At 38.1% G+C, this 19330-nt stretch overlaps 2 protein-coding genes and 1 long non-coding RNA gene across 11 annotated transcripts in view; 2 read left to right on the top strand and 1 right to left on the bottom strand.

Annotated features, from left to right (window-relative positions):
• The window catches only part of LOC113664631 (polyunsaturated fatty acid 5-lipoxygenase), a 19288-nt gene extending 15912 nt beyond the window's left edge, over positions 1-3376 (bottom strand). The window contains exon 1 of one of the 2 annotated variants that reach the window (XM_089185285.1): positions 3030-3376. In XM_089185285.1, the coding sequence (XP_089041411.1) occupies positions 3030-3057 (28 nt within the window). In that variant the 5' untranslated portion in view covers positions 3058-3376. Of the gene's footprint in view, positions 1-608; positions 749-3029 lie in introns of those variants that run through there. The other variant, XM_027180256.2, reaches the window with a different exon arrangement.
• Positions 3377-5347: 1971 nt separating this feature from the next.
• Positions 5348-15498, top strand: LOC113664577 (neuronal acetylcholine receptor subunit alpha-2). Of its 8 annotated transcripts, none has more exons than XM_089185299.1 (9): positions 5348-5606; positions 6305-6383; positions 7327-7390; positions 9725-9810; positions 9915-10005; positions 12206-12345; positions 12566-12610; positions 12726-12835; positions 13153-15498. In XM_089185299.1, the coding sequence occupies exons 5-9, from the start codon at positions 9945-9947 to the stop codon at positions 14315-14317; spliced, it is 1521 nt and encodes a 506-aa protein (XP_089041425.1). In that variant the 5' UTR covers positions 5348-5606; positions 6305-6383; positions 7327-7390; positions 9725-9810; positions 9915-9944; the 3' UTR covers positions 14318-15498. The 8 variants fall into 8 exon arrangements, with proteins under 8 accessions (XP_089041425.1, XP_089041428.1, XP_089041426.1 ...); XM_089185302.1 differs by having other exon boundaries at positions 5503-5606; positions 6316-6383; XM_089185303.1 differs by lacking the exon at positions 5348-5606 and adding an exon at positions 7847-8021 and having other exon boundaries at positions 6196-6383.
• A 1326-nt stretch (positions 15499-16824) lies between these two features.
• On the top strand, positions 16825-18478 carry LOC149039325 (uncharacterized). Its single transcript, XR_016180580.1, has 2 exons — positions 16825-17109; positions 17368-18478. It is a non-coding gene; the product is annotated as an uncharacterized LOC149039325 (long non-coding RNA).
• Positions 18479-19330: the final 852 nt, after the last annotated feature.

Genomic DNA, 19330 nt, shown 5'->3' with positions numbered 1-19330 from the left:
GAGAGTCACTTTACGCAATGTGCCTTTTGTATCGAAAATTGCAGACTTTTTGTTACACACGTTTAGCATATATAATCTCTTCCCTTGGTGTTTCAACGTGGCACTGAAAAACAGCTCATGTTTGTTAACCGATCAATATTTGCCTATGCCTTCAAGACTTTCAAAACAAGCTACGAATTTGCCGCGATTCCTCTGAGCCATAATTTAGTGATAAGTCTTCGCGTTATGTTATTATTTTTGTTTTGTTGCAAAATTAGCTTACTACTCGCCGAAAATGGTCAAAATCTGGTGAGCGCCTAGCCTCGAATAAGTGCTCACCCTCGAGGTCCATAAATTTAATTCGCAATTAACAGAATAATTACGGTATTCAACGTTGATAACTCAACCCAGTCCTGTTTACTTTGCAGTGTACTTTTCTCTTGGGGAACACTCCAACCTGAGAGAAACTAAAGATTCCTCAATGTTTCTCGTTCTAAGCCGCAACATTCAGACTCAAACAACTGATATGCTCTCAATTATCCATAAGTACTCCGTATAAATATGGAATACTACAATAGAACTGATAGGATTTTTCATGATATTAACATTGTTAATCGTGAACAACTTACTTCACTAGCGTTTTGCGTCAGACCTCTTTGGTACGGAGAAAATCCTATTCTGTACAGATATAATTCAGTCAGGTTGAAAATATCAGATATCAGTCACATGCACTTAACATACACAGGGATATGATATTTTTAAAGGAAATGATGATTATCATACACACGTTTTTGGCTGTTTGCTCTTATGTTCCGGTGACAACCAGCTGTAACAACTAAAGATAAGAATTCTTTTTTCATCGTAATGGATCTCCAGAGCGAGCATCGAAAAGTAATATTTTTAATAAGAAAAAGCACGTGGTAACCCATTAAGCCGAGATAATTTGGTGACTGTGTTGGTCGTTCCTTTCAAAATTAGACGACGTACTTGAAGATTTTTGCCACATACAGTACGTAGCAGTCCTTTCCCAAAGAAATAACCATTTATTCCTTCATCTGTTCGAACGGTCGGCCGAGGGAGAGTTAGTCCAGTATCACTTCCCTTCCTTACTTTTAGACATAAGGTATCTTTCCTCTTTGAAAAAGTATTTTATCTCTTTTCTTGAATGATGTCTGATGGAAGTCAAATTCACACCTTTTGTGATTTCCACTTAGCAAGCAAACAACTTGTTCGCGACACAGCGTCAGTTAATTAGTCCTGTTTGTCTTTAGCAGGTCAAAGTGTAGTTTTCGGCCTCACTGAACTGCGATAAGATTTCTGCACGAGAATGATCAAACCGCTAAAAATTTGCCTCTTTTTGAAGATTTTGACTCATAACTCAGTTGTACGATAGTAGAGCTTAACTAGAGGTTCGAAATCAGTTGAAGCATGAAATATTTCTCTGCTACATCTCTGTAATTTCAGCTCGCCTGCGAAAATAATATCTCACCTATTTATTACCCATACGTCAGAATAGAAGTCCTTCCTTGACGAATCTCTGAAGAAAATTTATTGAAAAAAAACTTGCGAGTTTAAATATCTGAGCAATTTTTTATTTTGTGCACGTGTATTGTTTCAGTTTGCTGGATTCAGTGGCTTGAAAGTTTCGGTAACGTCAACGATCTTATAGTCCACTTGCCCTAACCTGCTCATTCATATTATTTCTGACCGACGCGCGATCCCGCTACGTCTGATTTTCAAGATAGAAATGCCACTGGTATAGCTCAACAATCCAACTATAGGCATTGGAAAGAATTTATTTTTGATGCAAACACTGAGAAACTAAGTTCTCACGAAAAAACGAGTATTGGCCTCTTCTCTGTGAGCTCGAACAAATGTAAACACTTTAGAGTGATTGACGCTTCCAGAACTGGATCTTTTTCGAATGATCTATTACTTTCCATAACTGCTGACAATCATGCAAGGTCGCCACTAACGTTAATGGAGTTGGGACCAGTGATCCGTGAACAGATTCCTGAATGTTTGCCTGCATATTTCTAACAAATAATCAACTGGAAATAAATGGATTACAACTCGTAAATGTTTCAAGCACAACAAGTTGCCTTGGCTCTATGGGCTCGATCAGTTTGATTGGCCTTTGAAAATTTACTTGAGCTGATTTATTCCAAACTTTAGTCAAAATCATATTATACAAACAGATTACATGGTATAGCTACTCGGTCAAAACTTATTAACAATTTAAAACCCTGAAATTAGAGAACAAATTCAAATCACATTTGAGAATTTAAAGCCTCATGAAAGGCAAAACAAAGAAAATATATTTAAGGATAAAGACCCCGCGAAAATTACATCATGCGCAAGACCCGGGCGTCCAAATAAAAACTTTACATTTAGTTGTAGATATACATATATATATATGTATGTATGTCAAAGCCCACACCAAATAAAAACTTTAAATTTAGTTGTAGACATACATATATATGTATGTATGTCAAGGCCCACACCAGAGGCTTCTCTTTCTGTTTTCTTCGTTTCTGAGGCTGCTGGTTCTTCCTTCTATACAGTCGAATCAAAGCATCAACACCGAATTGGATGTTACGATTAGGTGATTTACTTCAAAGATGAAGTTTATCTCGCCCGCGAGGAGAGAGAGAGAGAGAGAGAGAGAGAGAGAGAGAGAGAGAGAGAGAGAGAGAGAGAGAGAGAGAGAAAGCCATCTCCCCATTTTTTTCCCTGTGGGCGAGTTCTTAGCGTTCTCTTCTTGTGCCTGCTTGATTGGTTACTCGTAATTGTTTTTTATGATTTGTTGAAATCTCAAGCAGCAGTGGAAAGATATGAAACAATTGCAATCTCTATAGAGTCAACTTGTGTTTTGCGTTTATTCAGCGTAAACGGAATTGCAGTTAGAAAAGAATTGTGAGAGCTCTACGATCGTCTCACAACGATACATGATCTTTAATTGAATAGACGGAACTAAACAGTCCTTAAACGCGTTCCAATCATTGCCCGATCTTTCTGAAAAATATTTAGATGACAATTGTTAGTCTTACCCAAATAACTGACGCCCATTGCGTTCATTTGATTGAAGAGCGTCCACTGATCCTTTATGTCCGGCCAAGTTTTGATCTGTCCACACGACGTTTTTTTTTTCCGTCCCTCTCAAATGCAGATTGCAGAGAAAAAAATTATTGATAACTGCGACGCAAGTAAGAAGTCAAAGGTTCTTCATCTGTACCCAAAACGGTTTGTCTCGTACAACCAGACTGAATTGTGATTAAAAAATGTTAGGAGGTCTTTGTGTGAGAGGTGGTTCATTGATTTGACGCAAGTGCGTGAAAAAAAACCTGTCCTCTCGCGCGCGGGTCACTCACACTCTAACCAAACTTCTATTCGACCCGAAGGTAATTTTCTAGAGTAATGCGCGACTCAGACCACTCACTGGAAGGGTTCACAAGATAACAAAGCATTTCTGAGAGGGTGTCGAGTTTTCCACAAATAGTACCGTTTGCCTCACGCGGCTTTTGTGGAGACGATTTTCAAGAGAGGAAACAGTTTCTCAAAGCGAAGATAAATGGCAAAAAGAAAAACGGTGACTGATTAGAAAGAGTTATAGAGAAACACGAAGGGGACTTTTGCAGCAAGAAGCACCAAGACTTTTCTATTGATTTCTCCTTCAATTGTTGTTCTCCAGTCTCTAGAAAACTCGACAACTTTCTCTTACGACTACTACCAGTACAATTAATCACTCGAACACACCTCCGCCTCAAGTACTCCATTAGTGAACATGTTTTTGTTATGGGCCGGTTGGTCTTGGGGAATTGAAACTTTTGGTAAACTTGCTAACCCAAATAATTTCACAAGAATTATAGAAATAACCTGTAAAGCATGCACTGATTTAAACAAATAAAGGCCAATCATCGAACACGACAACCAAAGCGACAAACAAAATTCTTTTGTTTGTACAGCCGACCAAGGCTGCGAGACAAACCCAAACAGGAACACTTTGTCAAACAATGACAAAGTGAAAAAAGACAATAGCAAGGTGTTCGGTTCCGCGAACTTAGGAATCAACTAAACTATTCAAAGTTTCAGACTGATGGACATAACAGAATATCAAACAAATATTTAGTTTGCTCGCATCGAGTCTGCCTGGGCGTTGTAAATGCCCTTTATTGAGTAAATAAATAATCGTTCATGACCAAAAATTGCACAAATTAACGTCAGAGGTCATTTATTTCAGAGGGATGTGATCGTGAATCTTTTACAGAGGCCAAGATTTTTTTGGCTCACAAACGTAGCGTTAAGATAGGTCTTTTCTGTGATAGTATGTTCGTCTAAATACAATGTTGTTCATTGGAGATATTTGCGAATAAAAAAAATTTTTTTTCTTTTTTGGAATACTTGCGTGACATTTAATGATGAACCGCTCTAAATTGGCAGAAGTTATATCAAATTAAACCAACTTTAAGGAATTGTTTCCTAAAGGGTTCAAACAATTATTAGACAAAATAGGATTAAAATCCATCGCTTTCTGTTGGTGTGAGAGGGATTTGTTGGAAGTGCATTTTTCGAGCTTATTTAGCCTCTTACCCCAGGGATTTGTTGTGGAGGCTCTGCTACCCCAGGGATGAGCTGGGAGCCCGAACCACTCTGGATTTTTGAATAACTTAATGACCCTAATAAACTGTGAAAGTTTGAAAGAAATCGGTGAGATGGCATGTATCAGGCCTTCCCGGTCCTCTCGTGGAGAGGCTCTTTAAAGAGTTTAAAAACTTTGCAACGATTGTATTTTCTCGAAATCAGTACTTTTTTAAAAGCAGAGAGAAACCCTACGCAATTATGTGACGCGAGTGACGCGCCCTATTCAGTGAATTCGAGTCTGCTTAGTTACAGAAAATTGTCTTTCAAGTGATATGAAAAAATTGAAAGATGAACGCATGCCATAGAAAAAGCCCAGAACAGTTAAAAAAAAAAAAGGCGGAGGCGGCTAAACACGACACGGGAACGGAAAAAAAGAGTTGCATTTGAGAAATGGGAGAAATTTTTCGTCCGTGAAAATAGCTGCCTTAGCCATAGAAAATTTGATTGATTAAAAAAAAACATGAAAAAATAAAAAATCAACGACAACACATTGGAGATGTCGGAGAAATTTATCCACATCCGTGAAATAACTAAGTTTAGCCACGAAAAGATTTTCGTGTCTTTTGAGGGAATCAAATAGAAAACTTACTGAAAAACGAATGAAAGCCCAGAAAAAGCCTGTGCAAGGAAACAAAGCGGGGGCGGCCAAACAAAGAAAGGCGGAGAGCGGGGAAGAGTGGGTTGCTTTGGAGGAATGGGACCAAGCTAAGCTTAAAAGGAAAGAAGCTGGGGAGACAGCCGGCTGAATATCGAGAGAGGTAAAAACGTCCACTAAGGCCATGGTAATCCCTCATTTAAAATATAGGGATTCAGTTAGTAACGCACCAGTAAGAAAACGCAAAGGTGCTTCAACATACACAGATAATTTGCGTCAAAAAGAAGGAAGTCTATTTAGTTTTGCGCAACTAGTAATGCGTGGGATCCCTTAAGAAACATTCAGTGTGCTGCGCGCAAGTACTTCGCTGCACGATTGGGACATCTGTTCAGTAAGTCATTGTTATTAGTAAGGGAAGTCATAACAGTGAGATTAAGTTGAAAAATAACGAGCAAATTCTCTCTTAATATCTTTGTACCAATGAAAATGGTTTAAAAGCTCACTGAAATGAAAAATCCGTATTACGTCTTGGAAAATCACGAAAATCTCCAACTCGAGACGTATGCGTTCATAATTGGGTTGATGTAAACAGAAGCTACGTTAATAAATGCACATCGGTATGGAAAATTAGTTTTCTCATTTTCCCTGGCAATAAACACCAGAAACCCCTGTAGAGTTTGCCAAAACATTGCGGTTGTGGGTTGTGTATCAGGTGTAGATTTTAATTTTCTCTTTCATTACGTTAAGAAATGATTTAAGACTTTTCCATTGATTTTATAATCAACAAAATGATGAAGATAGAATAGCATAAGATTAAATTAAAGCTATCTCAATCATTACGTGAAACTGCTTTTATCGAGTTTGGGTCACGGTTTAAAGGCGAGGGACGGACGCTAAATTTTTAACCACAATACCAATCAATTTTATTTACGGTTACAACGTAACCAAATTTAAATTGGCGACAGAAAAATTTCCAAATTGTTTTACCGATTTTGAAGTAGGCTGTTTGAAAAACAACCACGAAAAAATTCCACAAGTATAATAATTCGCTTATCTGAATTGGGCTCTCGCTATTTCAACGTTATTAAGTTATTCCGCAGAGTGTCTACAGAAGATTCGAGAGGACGCCCGCGGGATTAAGGAGAGCCTACTCAAGCAAATGGGACTGGTAAGTTAGCATTTAACTTGACTTTCCTTCTACGATATTAGTGTGAGTTGGGTAAACCGTTAAATTGTTAATTAGAACTGATTTTAAAACTCCCACACTGCAAAATTAGAACTCTTCTACTTAAGTGTATCGCTATCTAATCGGTGGACTCGACGATGAAAATCACTAACATAACAGCAAGTTGTTAAAGTGGCAGCTGCATGGACAAATCGCTACAATTAGGAATTCCTACAAAAAAAATTGTGTCTCAAAGATGGGACATGCTTTCAGTCTGAGTTTTGGTAAACATATTATTCAAGTCGGGAAAGACGAAAAAAACATAAAAATCATCATTCTAATTCAAATTCGGTTAATCTGTGCCACATGGTGGTCGATTTTTATTTGGAACAATGCTCGTCGTGTTTGCAGTCTCAGTGAAATAGTTATTAAATTGCGATAAACTAATTTTTGACGCCAAACTCAAGCTTTTGGAAAGTGTGACCCGCATAAATTACGAATATTCTGTACGCGTGGGGAATTATATTCGTGCGTAATATGATAAAGTGTTCCCACACGAGCTCTCCAAGTAATGTCACGGACGCAGCACATAGCAATTATAAGTAACTGCTTGCGAAGTTGCCTGTCGTAGTACACTACTGTTTGTGACGGTGAGCATATTTCTCGTACTGGAGTAATCTATTTCACTTGTGTCTTAACTCGTAAGATGTTTTCAACTCACGCATAACTTGTTTTAGTGTTAAAGACAACCTTTTTGTGGGAATTTCTGGCATCAATTAAAAAAGATTTTGGGAGCTTGAGCATCTCAATCTGCGTCACAATCGTGGAATACAATGTTTACCAGCATCAGATGCTCGTGAACTTACTTTTTTTGGTTTACAGAAGGCTGAAATTGTGAAAAATACCATAAACCGAGGTAATTTCGTCTTTCATTTCTTTACCTTAGGTCATCTCGTCAAACCCGTGTTGAACACCTTTTTGGGGAGAAACCTTAAGACAATCTATTATTGGTAAGCTGCCTTTGCATTTGATAAGTAAAGTTATTTATCATCGACTTAAACAACTAACTTTAGCCCTGGAGTATATTTTGTCTCCTTTCAGACAAACTAAAGCGTACACATAAGCGTCCGCGAACTTAATAATCCCACAATTCATTGTTTACAATTTGATGAAAATTTAACTAATCGAGTTTGCAATGACTACTGAAAAACGAAAGCGACTAGGATATATCCTTAAAGAATATCGAGTTGTAAATTGCACTTTTGCAGCCGATGAATCACGATGTATAGCATATTTCATTGATATAATTGAGAAATCAAATCCTACTTCGCGATATCTTAAATTTGGAATCTTCCAGACTTTTACAATCATGATTCATCTTTACATTTTCAGTTGGAAGTTTCTATAAAGTAGGAATTGCCTGTTTGCTTCCATGTTTGTTTATTTGTTTTGTTCCTTACTCTTAGCGTTGCCAACAGCAACGGTGTTTCACTAAAGAAACGTACTTCATCTAACACGGACTACAGTAACAGTAGCAGCAGACTTATCACAGCGCTACAATGAGTCTAAATGTGATAATAATCAAGTAAAGTCGGCATTGTCACGGGCCAAGTTGTTCAAAACCAGGTTAAGATAACCCAGGTTAGCGTGAAATCTGACCTCAGATCTGAAAGCTTTAGAAGAAATTCAGTATATTTATTTTTGCCTACAATTTGATGCCTGAATGTTCTAAAAAGGAATGGAAGAAATTATCTGAAATAGGCCTTTGAAGAAGGGAAGAAAGGAACCCAGATTAAAACTTTACCGCAGGTCAGCGTTAATCGGCCTTCGAACAACTGGGCCCATATGGTCTAGAACGTGTTATTTCCGATTGGTAAAAACCGTAAGAACTGCCGCGTGATTTAGGTTTTGTGGCAAACAGTCGTGGGCGTATGCACTATCAGAACATTTTTCATATTAATAAGCGCTAAAATTCAATCTGGTTTTGATATAGCCCTCACGCGATCCAAATCGCCGCAGGTTAAGGTGTAATAGTAAAGTTAAACCAACAGGGATGAATCGAACACACCAATAGAATGAAAGGTCTGAGACAAAATTAACCAATCACATTATGATAAAGAAAATAATTAATTCCAACTAAGGGACCAATCATAGTTCAAAGCCTCCGATGATGTTTGAAGTATTATTTCCCTTTTTTTTTTTTTTTTTTTTAAGGGGGGGGGGTCACTAAGGAGAAACGGAAGAGGGATCAGACAGTCGTCGCTAACAGAGTATAAGGGGAGTACCATGGCAAACGGACCGTACCCATGAGGGAGAACCATCTCAAAAGTACATAGCCTTAGGGGAAGATCAGACAAATTTTAAACCTCTGAGCGCCCCTCCCCCCCCTCCCGACCCCTCCTGCGAAAGAATGACTGGTGCCTTAATTCAACTGAGCCAATAACCTGAGTAAGACTTGAAAAAAAATAACGTTACAAAAAAAATATCGGAAAAAAAAGGTAAAAAAAACCTCAGAAAGAATTCGTTCCTCATTTATTGTTATTTGATGGTTCTGTGTAAGTGATTCGTGTAAGACGTGTTACAGAATGGCAATTTTAAGATTCGTTCATTATGAATTTTATTAACCATAGAGTAGTTCAACAAGTAAACAACGACAGCCATCAATATATTTAAACAACCCTGTACATTATTACTATATTGGAAATAGGAATATTTGAAGTTTGCTCAGAGTTGTCAGTGTTACTCCGCTGGTTTCGTAGTTCCTTAAAGAACTGCGCCAAGTTCCCCTGACTTATAATCCAAAAAAAGTGAACAGTATCCTGTGGAGCGTCAAAAGCTCTTACATGTACTGCACAATGCGTCAAAGTTTACATTTCACATCTGCGATAAATTAGGTTTTAATTAGGTTACCGTGTTAACTGATTTGTAATTTGTATGAATTACTGTTTTCAACACATAATCAAGAATATATTAATTTAGCCGGCTCGACTACATGGGCAACAAACCAACTCAATACCAAATGGAATTCTAAATCGTAAACAACTATTTTTTTTAAAAATGCTTTTAAAGCCACACTTTAAAAGAGGAGGAGGGTTACCCGTGCACCAGGCCCTTTTCCCCTTTTTCAATATTTATTTACTTTCTTGGGCCATTTTTATCATCAAACTATTTCTATGACTTTATTAAGTTTAAATATGGGCCACATGCCTAAGGGGACAATTCACTTAACCAAATAGAGAGAAGTGTAATATAATTGGAAGAGGGTAATAGGTCACCCATCGTGCATGCTCTTATCAGTAGATATTGTTCTTTTTGTCCAATTGTTCTTTTTTATTCTCTCATAGCCTTTTTTGACCGTCTTTGCAATTAAACGCTGTTGAATATTCAATAATTCTCGGTGTCCCTACACAAAAATCCTACGCAGCAAGAGGTAGGTAGTTGTTATCAACCACTATTATCTAGGAGATCTCGTATCATCGTTTAACGTCTTTCACCGACAAGTTGTACTTAAAAGCATCTCTGTCCATTTTATAGTGGAATCGCCCACTTTTGGTATCCAGTCATATGGCGTTTTTGGCAAAGTGCATCGTGATGATTTGGATAGTAACTAAATGTCGCACAGAAGGTTGGTATACGTAATAGCTTTGTTATTCACATAAACATCCTGTTATTTTGACATGGGGGCGCACATGCTTTGAGTTAAACACATTGATATTTCATCTTTATCACAAGAAAGAAAGCAGGTATTTTCCCCAATGTGTGATATTACCTATTGTTAACAACGTTGATCAGTTAGTGTAGTAGCTTTGCAATTTATTACATCCCAAAAGACAAACACAATTAACCAAAAAGATTCACTCAGTAGCTCAAGTTCTTTGTATCTATAACGACAGTTTGTTCGTCGTTGAATACCGTTGAATACGCGGAGTTGCCACTCAATCTGTTTAAGTGAGCAAGTAGATTCTCCTGTCTCCGGCCCGAAGGGTGTCAGGTGATTGAATTATTACCCGACTGACCTGTACAAGAGGTAATGGATGCACTGATGAGCGTCTCGAACTTGAAGGAGACCAGTGATAATTTATTCACCCAAGGATTACGTAAATACAATACAACTCATCACCTTTATTTGTGAACTGAATTGGCACAGAGGTATTCCTCATAAAGCCGCCCATGCAGACTAAAACCTGGTGTCACTAATCTTTTGATCCAGCTGGATAACAATGGTTGACGACCGATTGATCTGATTAGCACGAGAAGGGTTTGTGCGCTCGTCGATGAGTTCTAGTACAGTATTAAGTACAACCAATTACACGATTTAATAAGGAACCAGAGAACTTTACATTATTCTTACATTCAACAGGTCTAGACCCTCCAGCCCCCTAATATCATGATAAAAACATTCGGAGACACTCTTCAATGAAAATGTGTATTAATTGTCGAAAACGAAATTTTGAATTAGATCCTCAAACTTCAACGCGAAAAGCGCGTTTTTCAGACCGGCTCCTACACACCAATACTTGAACTGAAGAACTGAAGCCTGTCCTTCGGTTTCTGAATACTCCGTGGACCCAGTTTGTTTGTGGCGTTTGTTTACCTAAATTTTCCTTTACATATCATGATGCGGAATTGAATAACAAATTTCAATAATTCTAAACTATGCTTTAACCTATTATTCAAAAAGTCAACAAATAAGGCCAATAGTCTGCATGAGGATTTCAAACCTTCAACCTTGAAATATCCCGATATCCGCGAGATGCTTTCACCGATGCCACTATCAACTACTTTAAATGTCTTTGTTAGACTAAATGCCCGGCGTTTTGGTTGATGTAATAAAATTTAAAGATGTTTTCAGGGGATTTAATCGCTCATAATCAGCCTTAAGGGATGTCACCTCGACCAGTAGAGCATAAAAGTCGCGATTTCATAAGTAAACGTTCGTCAGAATTAGAAAAAAAGCAAATACAAGTCATAACAAAAGAAAACAGCTTGATAACTTTAAACTAGGATAGAAATTTTCAGTAAGCTGGAAAAGGTGGTTGATATCAGGGAAGGCTTAATAACCTATAAGCCCCATGTAGAGAGCTTTGTTGCAAGAGCGCTGTTGTTAATGATTGTTACACAGTTGGAATCTATCGTTTGAATTGTTTCACTTAGTTGCTGTCACTTCCAATGATTTATGAATAAGGGTTGTCAAGAGATCCATAAATTATTGCAATAAAAATTGTTTCAATGGTATGCTAGAAACTTCATATTCAACCGGCGAAACCCTTCCTGTCGCTCTGATCATTCAAGTTGAAAGAAATCGTCGAAGCCACAGATCTTATAAGAATGAATATGTTAACTCACAAGAGAGAACAATCAAACTACTCTTTTAACAAAGGAAAGATCTCTCTCTCAATCTTAAAGCTAAAAAAGAATGAAAAGAAAAATGTTCCTTTCATTTGAATAAAAAAGAGACACTTCAGCCATCTCTTGGGGTAACTAAAGTCGTGAACCACGACAAGACACTTCATGATATCTGACACAACGTTATATGCAAGGACTGCAAATGGAAATTTACGCTTACATAATTTTCCCCGCAGAATTACTCTTTCTTGGACCTAAAAAGAATTTTCCGGGGGTTAGATGAGTGTAAAAGATTATACTGAAGAAACGCAAACCAGATTAAGCTATGTAGAAGGCACAAATAATTTTTGCTGTGACCAACGTGTGAGCCAATTTGCTAAAGAAGAAATACATCGGGTTCGTCGTTTGTTCGTCGTAGTTATATGATTTGTAACATTAGTATGCGGATAACATTTCTCATTGTTTCAAAACTTTGACAGGCTCAAATGCTGCTGCAGAACAGGATTTAATTAATGACCTGCTAAAGGGGTACAACAAAGATGCCCACCCCATACCAGAACAGAACAAGAGTCTGTACATGGTCACGTTTGGTTTGGAATTGGTCCAACTCGTCAATGTAGTAAGTGAAACCAAACAAATTCTGTCAATGTCAATAAAGTTAGTTTCATTTTGCTTTTTCAACGTTTAGCTGGGTTTTAGTTCACTAGGCTTTGCCAGAGTATTTCTTCAAGAAACGTTAATATTTCCCTACAAATATTCCCGGTGAGGAAGTGAGGTACTGTTTTCAGACGAATGACATCGAACATTGCATTAAACTTCTTTTTTTTTTCTTTGTTTAGGATGATAAAAATCAGATTATTACTACAAACGTGTGGGTGCGACAGGTATGCATAAGCTAAGCTTGTCACAGCTTGTAATAATTGTGTATATAAACTTCATCATCATCATCATTACCTACCTCTGATAGTCAGTCTAATGTACTGCACCTTTCTTGTCTAGAAATGGAGAAATCTTCTCTTGACATGGGATCCGAACAAATACGGTGGTATCAAACGAGTTCGTATTGATCCGAGTCTGCTTTGGATTCCGGACATCGTTCTATATAACAGGTCAGTTACTGTAAAATTATACCAGAGTATTTCTTCAGTTATCTGAAATTATATGTCGGATGAATGTTTGGGTTATATCTCGCTTCTTTCGTGAATTGATTTGTACATTTTGGCCAATTTACCTCTCTGTGTGTAATTTGCATATCTATAGGTTACCCAAAAACTGCTTTGGTATCCAAAGTTCAAGAGGTTACTTTACTTTTTTGCACTTTGAAATAGGAGGTCCGCGTGTGAAAACAAATAGGGATGAGTTCTTGGACAATACCTATGATACAGATAGGATTTAACTTAGAAATTGCAATATTTTCTCTCTACAGTGCAGACAGTGAGTTCAGCGGTGGACTTGAAAAGTACAAGACTCGTGTTATCATTGACCACGATGGGACCAGTGCCTGGTACAGCCCAGCCTCGTTTCGAAGCACGTGTCCGATTGATGTCACTTACTTTCCGTTTGACCAACAGACTTGCACGATGAAATTTGGCTCCTGGACGTTTGAAATGGTTGACCTTGATATTCATGCTGACAGGTCTCCTCTTCATTCCACGCAATATGTAAAAAGCGCGGAATGGGATTTGCTTGGAGCTTCCAAGAAACGTAACGTGCAATCATACGCTTGTTGTGATTACCCTTTTTCCGATGTTACCATCGAGTTCGTGTTCAAACGGAAGCCTTTATTTTACATTTTCAATCTGATAGTTCCATGCATGATAATCGTGTCAATGGTGCTGCTGGGCTTTTTCCTACCTCCCGAATCTGGAGAGCGAATAACTCTAAGTATTACCGTCCTGTTAGCTATGGCAGTGTTTCTGCAACTTGGGGCAGAAAATTTGCCAAGGAATTCTGAGAGCGTACCGGTAATGGGTATTTTCTACATCACAGTCATGATAGAGGTCGCCAGTTCTCTTATCGCCACATGTTACATCTTGCACATTCACCATCGGAACTCTGGGACTGCCGTGGTGCCTGTTCCCAGGTGGGTCAATGTATATATCCTCGACAAGCTCGGAAAGTTTTTGGGCGTGAAGAAGCCTGTTACAGAGGACAATTATGACTTATCGGCGGAGGTGGATTTTAAGAGAATCTCTTTGATGAAAAAGGACTTGGACAAAAGGTTTGGCAGTACCAACAACCACGTTAAAACAAAGCTGCTACATGACACGCGCTCACGAACTACAACAAAATCCACTTTAAACTCTCCCGAAGAGTTTTGCATGACCTCTTCAACGAACTCCGTCACAAGCACATATCCAAAGATGGACACTCACCAAGAGAAAAATCACAACAACGACGGTGGCTGTAACAGTGCCAAAACTGCACAAGGTGTCATGGTGCTTGTAGACAGTTTGAAGCATCGTCGGCAAATCGAGAAGAATCAGGAAGAATGGAGGCATCTTGCTATGGTCTTAGATCGATTATTTTTCTGGATTTTTGTAGTGGTCATATTAATCTCTACTATTGTTGTTCTCAGTAGAGGAGCTTAGAAAATTCACCCCTTTTCGATATTTTGAGTTCCTGCACACTCGATTTACCAGTTCCAGTTTTCAGTTAACCATACTTTGAGCATAGGTGTTTGCAGTAAAGTAGGATCGCAGAGTATACATTTCAATTGAGTGTCGCGAATCCAAAACCAGGGTTATCTAAACGCCAATCAGGAGCAGGGTAAAAACTTACAAGGATCCAATGAGATCTCGAAGTAAAAGAAGCAAAAAGCTTGAATAGCGAGAAAACGCGAGTGAGCAAGATACATTTTTGTCAGTTTTGCACCTGGTTGATTGAGAAGTTGGAGGGGTAAAACTGATACAATCCCGGATTCCTTTGGACACTCAATAGAAAATCACCCCCATAAAATTTGTTAGTATCCGGATTAATATTTTGTAAATATTTAATATTCGTGTCTTGAAGATACTCTAAGTATTGTACAGTAAAACTGTCGGAAAAAATATAGTAAAAAAAAAACGGGAAGAAAATGCCTTCAAGGTGAAGAAAACCGTGAAATATTAATTTTTCTTAGGATAGAAAGATATCGAAATAAGGAGAATGAACTAAAATAAAGCGAAAAAGCTCCTGTAAGCTTTATCAGTTAAAGAATCTCAATAGGCTGCACGCGTATACTGCTCAGTTTTTCGCGGAGATGTAATAGATTGGTATTGACACCCCTTTTTTTAAAGTCAACGCACACAGAAAACGTCCTAAAAACGGTTTAGCTATTTTATATTGTTTATACATTACATGTTCTGGAATCTGCACGAGTAGGGCTTCATTAGAATAAACGAAATCACAAAATCGTAAGAAAGTAATAGTTTATGTAGCAGAATAGGAGCACGCAGGTCTGCTCTGCCGAAGAACTTGGATAATCATCGACTACGTTGTTAAGATCACTGAGCGAGTACTGTACACGCTTCAATCAGCCGAAAAGCTATGCAGTTGTGTACCAAGGTAAACTCTTTCGTGAATAACGAGAATAAGTGGCAAACACCCAACCTAAGAGTTACCTCAGGAGCCTTACGCATGTTATAAGCTAAGTTTAAGCGTCACACTCATTGCTCACGGTGAGGTGAAGAGAGACTGACTTATTGCTTTGATAATGTATTGCATTCTAAGTGTGAGAGGCCTTATTAGGGCAAAGTAAGGGAGTTAGAAAATAAAATATACTATGAAAACACTTGGCACTCTGGTTTTGCTTAAAAATATTCAAGTTTAAAACATTTCTCGCCGGGCGCCTTAGTGAGCATTCATTCATTGAAGCTTGTTTTCTCATCAGTTGTGTCAGGGTAGCGAATTTTAATAGTGGGGTTCGTTCTGTTTCCCTTTTCCTTTACTTCGAGGTTAATAAAGATAAGATATTCGAGATTATACTTCTACTACCAACAATCCAAAGTACATTCGAAGTTTTCAACGAAAGTCATCACATAGAATCGTTAGCAGTCATGAGCAGCAGCCGTGCGCAATTCGACAAAATCTCTTTCCGAAAAAAAACAAAAACCGGCAAATCCTAGGTCTATGTGCACGTTCGGCCGATATTAAAATCTAACCCTGAAGAAACTTTATAGCTTGATGAAGCAATATCGACGATTCATATTTCTCTGTTAAAGTTTCGCTTTTGCGTCGCGCGACGAGGCTCTCTTTTAAAGTTTTGCTTCTTTCTAAAAGCCATAGGACACTTTTCCATAAAATAGGGACTATACCGGAGAAGTTATTTTAACGGTGTAAGCGAAGAATACATAAACCACTGCATTTTCCCGCATTTATCCAAGTCGGTGTTAGTACAGATAGTAGGAAATTGACGGGAATGGTTATGGAAATTTGCAACTTTTAGTCTTTCAAAAGTTTGCGTACATTTCTATTGCGTTTTAATATCAGCCAGCAGTATGACCTATTGACCGGTTGTAGTTGATCATGCACACAGTTTACTCGGATTGCCTCTGAGGAAGTTGTTGAGGAAGCCCTCAGGGGGAACATAACTCAACGGAAGATGAGAAAAAAGATTATTACTGAAGGAGTTTTCTTGACCAGAAAAACTGATTCAGAACACAGAGTAAATTCACCACTCATCAAATCTCCTACATATGCATTAATTTTCACTTTCATCACGTGGCCTGTTTGGGTACATTTTGGAAGGTGAATCATAAAAACGTAAAAAAAAATTTCAAGCTGTCAGCGTGAAAGTCTGGCTAAAAGAGTTTGACAGGAAATGTTCTTAAATATTTTGACTGTCTATAAATCGTCAACCGATTAATTACACGACATGAAGTTTATTAAAAAAAACATGATAAACTCACGTATGATTTTGAAAAATTAATTACAGCAGCGCATTTCTTTTCCTCTCTCTCTTAATAACAAAGAAAAAGAAACCTTTGACCTTCTGACATACCACATGTCTGTATCTGGCTGCTATTCTTATGAAATGCCCTAGGAGTTGTTTACTATGGTCTATTTTGATACATCACGTACGAACGTTTTAATAGGAAATTTCATGCGTTAACATTTCACAATTACACATTGCTCTCACAAAAAAGAGGAAAAGGAAACGTTCAAAACTTGAACCAAATTCGCTGAATCATCCCGCAGAGGCTTCAAATTCCATACCATCAATTGAAATGAAGCAAACCATTTCCGTTTTCCGACAGGATTTGAAGACTGCTTGCTTTTTTTTTCGCGTGCATGGAAAATTTATTTTTCCAAAGTTTAGGACTGTTCATTACACATTGGTAATTGTTTCTTACAAATCGTTAAAATAGTTTGAATGGAAGTAGAAAAACGATGGATGAACAAGGTAAGATTTATCAATTATTAAAATTTATCCTTACGTAATGTTTCTTCACTCGCAGGCTTCAAGTTAATTGAATAAATTAAGGTGGAACACCGAGATGATAATGAAGCGAAGAACTGGCAAATTGTTTTCTTTATACAGAAACCAGATGTTCCACAAAGGTATGGTCTGATAAGAAGAATGAAAAGAGTCTCCTTGACTTACAAATTTGAAAATTGATTATTACAGAGATCTAAAGATATTTCTGTGCCTTTTTGATAGAGTCAGTGATAATCAACGTCTGGCTGCGCCAAAAGGGTTTTAAGGCGAACTACTGTATCCAACAAATTGATTAGAAGTAGGGGAGGAGTGGAAAAGTCAACCTGAGGAGGATTCATCGGTTTTCTATCCACGAACTACTGTATGAAAAGCATCCAGCCATCCATCTTCCCGCCATTCTCGCCTGGAACAGTCTCATGAAGAATATATAAGAACGTGTGACCAGATGCCTACGACTAATTATTGCTGACCCTTGACATTTTGAGAATCTATTCTTTAAGGGAACTGTATTGAAGCAACGTTGTTTAACAGAAGCTCCCCACCCCATCCCTCCTACGGTGCCGGCCCTCTTCGAAGAACAAAATATTATTAGATTGTTGTAAGCCTTTTAATTGGATAGCCAGTTTTGGCCAAATTTCCTCTGTCGAAGAGAGCAGATAAAAGAATGTCTTTGATTGTTGTTTAAAACATCACTCCTCCTTCGTCACGAGAAGGTTTACTGAGATCACGGGCATAACGCTTCTGAAACATAGTTTTGACAAGGAAAATATTTTGTATAACAAATTAAGTTGTGAAACAGAACGAAATCGTTATCTAAGGTTTTAAATCCCGGTGGATTGCAACATTTATGGTAATGAGTTCCAGATAATATCAGTCTGATCTGATCTGCTTATTATTCTTGCTATCGCGAGCGTTGAAAATAAGCTCACTTTGTGTTCTTTAGATCTGCATGTCTTTTGTGCCTGTCCTCAGTAAAAACATTACTCTTTCACCAAACCACTCAGCATTAGCGTTTTGAAAGAAGAACGACTTGTTATCTTACAGTTATAAAAGTCTTTAAGCCGCTTGTTATTTTAAAGCGATTTAAGACTTGCACGCTCGACCGGCTAACGACAAGCCGGAATGGAACTTAGGACATGGGCTTTTGGACTCGCCGGCCTTATCTCAAATATTCGACGAAGAAAATTGCGTTAAACTTGCAGAACTTTCAACTAAATAACATTTCTGATCATGGATGTTCAAACAAGAGTTGAAGATCTTCTTTCTCTCGTTGTCTTTTGCTGCGATAGCCATCTTTGTGATGAAATAATTAAACCAAAACAAATTCACCCAACCGAATAGAGAGGGTGCTCTTCCCACCCACCCTTGCTCTGTAGAGTCCTGTCTTAAAAAAACTGTGCTCGATTTTGCGAAGAAAAGTCTACATAGAAGCCTTTTGTCAAGAGACAAAAACTTTTGCAGTGCAAAAAAAAAGCTACTGCTTTGGCAATTAGTTGGTAATGGGAGAGTAATTTCTACAGAATCGTTAACAGCTTTATATTACTGCATTTGGTCAAAGTATGAGAAGACTCCCCAGGGCATGTGTGTAAAACATGCGCGAAATGTCTAACCTTACTTGATTACCGAAGCTCAACTTTGATAGGGATGTACTTCTGTTCAATGGCAAATCTACCCAGACACCTTTGAAACGTGTTCTCTTCGGAAACATGACATCGTTGATGAACAGAGTTCAGTAGAAAATAAAAGTTAACAATGTTTTTGACCTAGATTTGATGTACAGTGGAACACATGAACGTTCATCAGTAACGCGATGTTTGATTTTCTGCCGGTCGTCTGTTCATTGATAAAAGATTTCACTACTGTGTCTGCTAGCATGCTAGCGTGTGAATGTTAGTAATTGCGGTGCGATGTATTGTTTACCGGGAAAATAGCTTTCTCGCAAATGGAAAGACTTTGGGAAGATTTCAAGCGGGAAAGATTGGTAACGTGACAGCAATGTCGAGGATAAACACTACATTCCGAGCATAGTACAACTTCCTGACCCGTCCAACGGCGTCCGGGGTCTTACAGAGAGGAAAAATTTACTGAAGCGTTGCTCTGATTGGTGGAGCATGTAATTAGGTGTGGTATTTTTAAAACGCTTAAAATGATGTTTGGAATTCAACGCTAAGAGCGTAAAGAAAGG

Source organism: Pocillopora damicornis, chromosome 10, assembly GCF_964200805.1.
Source record: "Pocillopora damicornis chromosome 10, jaPocDami1.2, whole genome shotgun sequence".
NCBI lineage: Eukaryota > Metazoa > Cnidaria > Anthozoa > Scleractinia > Pocilloporidae > Pocillopora > Pocillopora damicornis.
This window is presented reverse-complemented; position numbering and strand designations above follow the sequence as displayed.

Bases quoted from the DNA above. Each gene is read 5' to 3' on its own strand.
- LOC113664577 (XM_089185299.1), top strand. From the start codon at position 9,945: ATGGCGTTTTTGGCAAAGTGCATCGTGATGATTTGGATAGTAACTAAA. The intron at 12,611-12,725 runs GTATGCATAAGC...TTTCTTGTCTAG, and splicing joins CAAACGTGTGGGTGCGACAG to AAATGGAGAAATCTTCTCTT. The intron at 12,836-13,152 runs GTCAGTTACTGT...TTCTCTCTACAG, and splicing joins GACATCGTTCTATATAACAG to TGCAGACAGTGAGTTCAGCG.